Consider the following 6390-nt stretch of genomic DNA (forward strand, 5'->3'; position numbering starts at 1 on the left):
GTGTGTGTGTGTGTGTGTGTGTGTGTGTGTGTGTGTGTGTGTGTGTGGCTCTGTGACTGTGTGGATATCTCAGTGAGGTGCAGAAGCGCTTGTGTGTTGGTGTTAGTGTTTGAGAGAGACAGTGATGCATGCCAGCTCACTCTTTGAGGACCTTGACCCTCATTTCCTCAATGTGAAACAGAACAAACTATCCCAGAGTGTGTTATGGCCAATTCAATCACACAAAGAAATACAGAGCAGCACATGTGGGCTGGCGCACACTGAGGGAATTCTCCATTCGGACGACTTAGATACGATGAAAATAAGCCTCTTCAACGCTGTTTTGATATTGGGTCTTTTGTTTTGCCAATTCTGCCTCTAGTGCCATTAGGCTTGAAGAGAGTTTGCCTTAGAATGAAAGGAGTAGGAGGGGATGTTGTTTGTGTGAGTGTGTTTGTGTTGGCGTGTTTATCGGTGTGTGTGCGCGTGCACGTGTGTGTGCGCACGGTGATCACAGCCCTGGAGAGCATGTTGAGTGGGGTTGGAGGGGTAACCAGACTAGATTTTTGGACGCTGTGCTGCATGGACCAGATGGTGCACTATACTCCAGTCTGGCAGCCCAACTGCTCACTGTACACAGCATATAAACATACGTGCACGCACAAACACATATGCACACGCAGAAGTACACACACGCACTGGCACACACACACACACACACACACTTTTTCCTCTCACTGTCTCTGTCAGAACAGAGCGTTCCTGTTCAGGAGGACCGGATTCCCACGACACACACATTTGCCGGATAGACAGCACTACTCCCAGATGAAAGACACACACTTTTCTGTTTTTTTATTGGCCCCTGCATCACGGCTCACTTCTTCTTTTTTTTTTTTTTCCTTTCAGCATTCCACACATAAATAAAATCTAAATCACTGTTATTTCAATTTTCTCTCCTTCCTTCAGGCGATTATCTATGAGGGCCAGGATAAAAACCCAGAGATGTGTCGGGTCCTGCTGACCCATGAGATCATGTGCAGGTAAGACAAAACTTTACTCTCACATTGGAGGCGTATCTGTTGGTGTAAAGAGGGGGCAAAGACACGAGGAGCACCGCTAAATTACAATAGAAATCTTATCATTTTCCTCAAAGTGGGTTGGGGAGATGGGCCCTGGCCTATTTCTGTTAGTAGGGATATGTGTGTGTGTGTGTGTGTGTGTGTGTGTGTGTGTGTGTGTGTGTGTGAGTGTGAGTGTGCATCCCTCTCATGTTCAGCTAATTAGGACAAGGAAAAGCTCATTACTCAAACCCATCCTCCTTAGTCTGTGTAATACATGCAGTTTGCTGTGTCCTGACAGTGAGCTATGTGCAGAAGGGGACAGACTCGGATTACACATAAAATACAGACACGCATTCACACACACACACACACACACACACAGATTCAAATATACCAAAGCAGGCGTAGATCTTCAGGCCTTCGCTTGCATTTACAATCAACAATAGCATCATTTAGCCATTTAGAAAACCACGTAGAGCCAGTGGCAAAGTGTAGCCACTTCCTGGTTATCACACAAGGCAATTTAGACCACTTGTTTTCATATGCTGGAGGAAACGGTCGAGATCAGAAATCTGATCTGGCTCTCCAAGCCTCCCGTCCTGAGGGACTCAAGAAAGTAGAGGGGGGGAGGGTCAATCTGTCTCCCCCCATTCTCTCCCCCTCTTTTGTGTCTTTCTCCATCTCCTCTCACATGCACACACGTAGTCAGATGCAGGTACATGCAGACAGAGAAGAAAAGGTAGACGCGATGATACTTTTTGGGGGAATTAGGGGGGGGTGGCTGACGGCACACAACAACACTGTTACATTGTGCTGCAGTCAAATGATTCAGAAAGGACTCGTCACATCAGTATGCAACCCCCTTCTACCCAGCATGCACTACTCCCCAGGTCCAGTGGGACCACTCTGTGACCCACTTCTGAAAGAGAGAGAGAGAGAGAGAGAGAGAGAGAGAGAGAGAGAGAGAGAGAGGCGGGATAGAGGGAGGGGACGAGAGCTGAGGAAAAATAGAGAACATAAGATGTCTGGTTGTGTGATGTCTGACAGAAATGGAGCTAACCTGAGCCCTGGAGGCTAATTCAAGTTTGTTTCCAGCCCCATTCAAGCTCCCTGCTTTTGCTCTTCTCCTCCAAACTTCTCCTAAAATCGCCCCGCTGATCTCAACTACTGTAGCGCTAGAGCCCCGGTCTTACCTCGGGAAGCCCGGCAGAAATCCAATTCACGTTGCTTCTTAAACTCTGCCAAAGTCTCACGCCCTTTTACTCCTCTTTCTCTTTCCTGTATGCTCATCTGACTTCCTCCTCCTTGTCTGTGATGTACCTTATCTTTATTTCTCTGTTGTTCACATGTCTGTGACTAACTCCCCTTTGTCTAATCTCTCGCCTCCCTGCAGTCGATGCTGTGATAAGAAGAGTTGCGGCAACAGGAACGAGACCCCATCAGACCCTGTCATCATCGACAGGTAAGCAAACTTTGCCCTTTGACCCCGGCCGGCGTGATGCCACGCTGTCATCGCGAACACAAACACAGCACGTTTGACGGCCGATGGGTGTGAACAGGAACTGTGTGCAGAATATACAGGCAGCAGATGTTGCAGAAACACAAAAAAAAAAAGCACGACGAAATTTCATATATATTTCCAGTGAAATAAATGGATGAAAGCTCTTTCCCACATGCTATTTGGCTGAGAAAACATAACCTGCAGGCATAATAAAGCAGGCCACAGCTTGTTTAAAGTTTAAGCAACCATAATCGTATCTGTGCGCAAAATGTGTGAAACACTAGTAAATAATATTCCAGCGGTACGTGTGTGAGGTGGAGGAGCAATCACGGAGCAGTTGAGCTCTGCTTCAAGTGTGGTCAAACAGTGCTTGTGTGGTTGGGCTGATGATTTAGCTGATGAGCAGTTAGGTTTACAGCGTCAGCCTGGCATGTGTGTGTGTGTGTGTGTGAGTGTGTGTGCTTCTGGGTATAAATCTCACCATGGGCCGGGTGTGGTATACCGAAGCTTGCCTGCCGCTTTTGACACAGATGGACACACTCCTGCAAACACACACTTTTCTTTGAGTGTACACCTTTCTCCTGCCGTCATAAACTTCCTCTGACAGATGCAGCAGCTCGCATGATTTACGGTCAGTCGGGGGGAAAAAAGAAAAGCCATAGATTTACGGTCCGGCCTGTGCGTCCATGTAGCACACGTGGACACACAGTGTGATGGAAATTATTGTTTATACTTGAGCAGTTGTTAGAGCCTTCAGATTTAAGGCTGAAGTTTAAGGGATTTTTCCATAAAGTATTGCCTCTTCTGACTGTGTTCAACCTTTCCAAACAACTGCATTATCGCATCGTAGGTTATTTAGGTTTTATGTAGGATTTGAATTTGTCACATTCGAGTGTTAATGAGGCAGTGACCTGTGCTACCCGATGAACACAGCTGTCCTGTGCTCGCTGCTGCAGTCAAAAGCTACACTTTACCTGTGTGTGTGTGTGTGTGTGTGTGTGTGTGTGTGTGTGTTGTGTGTCCGTGTTGTGTGCGAGTTTGTGTGTGTGCGTCACCCTCGTTCCGCTCCAGTGAAGCGGAAGGCCTCACCTCAGCGCTCCCTGAGACAGCTGCACCCCACCACGTGGCCTCAGACAGCTCGCCTGCCCATCACTCCGTGCCACATTTCTGATTTTTGTTTTTCGTGTGCGCATACTTGTTGAATTTCTCATGAGTGGGCTCAGACGCTCCACTACACTACACTCGCCGCGGTTAAACCTTCCCTTCGGGTTTTGCCGCAGTTTGAGCAGAACCACCTTGGCGAAACAGGCTGATCTCTGCTGTGAACAGCTTTCCCCACACTGAGCATGTGTTGTGGCCGCTCGCTGGCAGTATTCCCCCGACGCCCAGTGGCTCAGGTGTGAGGGCAGCATTAACGAACAACAAATTAGAACAGGGGGAGGGAAAACAACAGCAATATCTCTGTTTTCCTCTCCAACGAGCACTCTTTCTGGACAGGAAAATAGGTCAGGTGAGAGGAGAGCGAATGGGGAGGTTGGCTTGCTTGAAAGGGGGACTGAAGGGGAATAACGAGAGGAGGGTTTATACGTTTGTCCATTTAGTACCAATATATTCTTGGCAGTTGTAATAATCAGGGATTCATAAACAAACAACTGTGAGGGTGAAACTGACTCAATTACCACGAGTTCCCCTCCTTCAAATTCATAAAGAAATACCATCAACAGCCTCTCTCCACCCTTGAAGTTGTTTAGTTCGTTAAATAAGGGCTCGTTAGCTCTCTGCTGTTTTGCAGAGATGATTAGATTTTACAGCCCTAATTAGCTGGGCTAGCTCTAACTCTTCTGGAAGAGTAATGGGTCTGATTGCCTAATTAGCTCTTTCTCGTTAAGATGGCAGAAACAGGCCACTGCAGCAAAACCGCAGGAATGAGGAAAAATAAAGTCAGCTAATGAGAAACTTATTTGATTGTTAGGAGAACAAATCTGGTACAGTGTGGATCGGCAGCGCTCTGGGTACTGTACTCGCTCACCGGGAAAATCTCCCTCACCCATCTCTTTATCTCCCCTCCTGTCGAAAAGTGAATTTGTTTGGGCTTTAAAGCGTCTGCAAGGAGCAATACGAGGCAGATTTTAATTATGAAGGATATTTGTTTAGGCTACGATAGCAGAAAGCACTTTAACATCTCTTAGATTTTTACTGGAGTTGAAAGAAACATCCCCCACAATCTGTCCTGTTTTCATGCTGCTTTGGTTTGGGACTGTAGCAGAGGCATTCAGTTTTATATGTAGCGTTGTCATCGCTGACTGTCTCAGATTTTCACAGTCCATCTGATCTGAATCAGTCAGTCCTGGAGATGAAGACAACATGTGCCATATTTCATGCATTTAACCTCCGAGTTGGTGAATTCTAAGAAATTCAGTAAGACCTTGGCAGGACGTGTTGTGTCTGTGCTTGACACTGGGCAGGACAAGCAGCTGAAAGGTGAGAGGCTTGTGTGCGCCTCTCTATATCTTCCCCGGGGATACATGTGTGGTCCACTTTAGCCTCTTACAGAGGCAGGATAAAATGAGGGGAGCCCTTAACCCCTTCCAGCAACTCCACTTCCATCACTCCTGGTTAGTGTGGGGTTAATCACATGCAGCTACTGCTAGTCAGTCTATCATGTGCCTGGATGGGCCTCAAATCACAAGCACATTTGCCTCTCACCCGTGTACACCTTTGCCATCTCTCAGCATATCTTTTCTCAGATATGTCTCCCCACAGATCTGTTTTTGTTCATTCATTTGCTGCAGCCATCTAATTGTGGACTAGTATCTCGGCCCTCCGGCCCCATGTGTCCTCTCCTGCCTTCTACCACCTGTGTCCCGTGGCCATTTCCTGCCCGGCCAGCTCCCCCAGGCTTGCCGCAGGGTGTCCCCCAAGCAGGGAGAGCCTCTCTGGAGGGGGGAGAGAAACTCTCTGTGACCACAGATAAGGATCCACTGGATAGCCCAGCATTTCCCATGGTCCCCCTTTCCATTGAAGGAAGAGAGTGTGTGTTTGTGTGTGTGTGTGTGTGTGTTGGGGGGTGGCGTAGTTTACATGCACAGCCGATGTTATTTCAGGTTTATAGCTGCTTCTGAGTGTGTGTTTGCGTTTGCACACACTCCTGCAGCCTGCCGTTGATGTGTCCCATTTCCTTGCATGCGTGTCTTTGCTTGTGTATCCGCATCGATGCTGGCTATTTCCCCGGGAGAGTGTGTGTGTGTGTTGATAGAGGCCATTTCCTGGCTCGCGTGTGTGTGTGTGTGTGTGTGTCTTGAGTGAAGAATGTCGGGCAGGAAGTGCTCCTCCCGGGGAGGATGATGTCATGGCCGACAATTTCCTGTTCTGTGAGCCAGTGGAACGGACTGACTCTCAGCTTCACGGTGGGTAGTTAGTTAGCCCTTGTGGACCTGTTTTTGTTGTTTCTCCGGGCCGCCATGGGCCTACACCTGCTTCGGTTTTACACTAGATCACCCGACACATCTGGAAGGAACAAGGAAACTTTGCAACGTCGTGAGGATTGCATTTTCCAAGCTGATGCATTTTGCTGCACAGCTTGTTTGTCTCTCTCTCTCTCCCCCTCTTTGCCTACCTCTGTAGTGGGGAACCCCCTCATTGTTTTGGTTGTTATGTTTGGATGCACTTCCTGGGGTGAGAGGTCATGTGTTGCCTTGGCTGGGCTAACGTGCGCTAGTGAATAATGTATGTCATTGACTTTATGTCAGCCCTGCCAGCCCCCCAAGCCGAGCCCACCCATGTTTAATTCATCCATCTCATTTGTGTGTGTGTGTGTGTGTGTGTGTGTGTGTGTGTGTGTGTGTGTGT

The 6390-nt window shown here is 48.0% G+C and overlaps 1 protein-coding gene across 4 annotated transcripts in view; it reads left to right on the forward strand.

Annotated features, from left to right (window-relative positions):
- ebf1a (EBF transcription factor 1a) overlaps window positions 1–6390 on the forward strand; it is a 54506-nt gene that overhangs the window by 4264 nt on the left and 43852 nt on the right. For all 4 annotated transcript variants that reach the window (XM_031857697.1, XM_031857696.1, XM_031857698.1 and 1 more), the window contains exons 5-6: window positions 946–1019; window positions 2434–2502. In XM_031857697.1, coding sequence (XP_031713557.1) covers window positions 946–1019; window positions 2434–2502 — 143 coding nt within the window. The remainder of the gene's footprint in view (window positions 1–945; window positions 1020–2433; window positions 2503–6390) is intronic.

This window comes from Anarrhichthys ocellatus, unplaced genomic scaffold (genome assembly GCF_004355925.1).
Source record: "Anarrhichthys ocellatus isolate YVR2014 unplaced genomic scaffold, GSC_Weel_1.0 scaffold19, whole genome shotgun sequence".
Lineage (NCBI taxonomy): Eukaryota > Metazoa > Chordata > Actinopteri > Perciformes > Anarhichadidae > Anarrhichthys > Anarrhichthys ocellatus.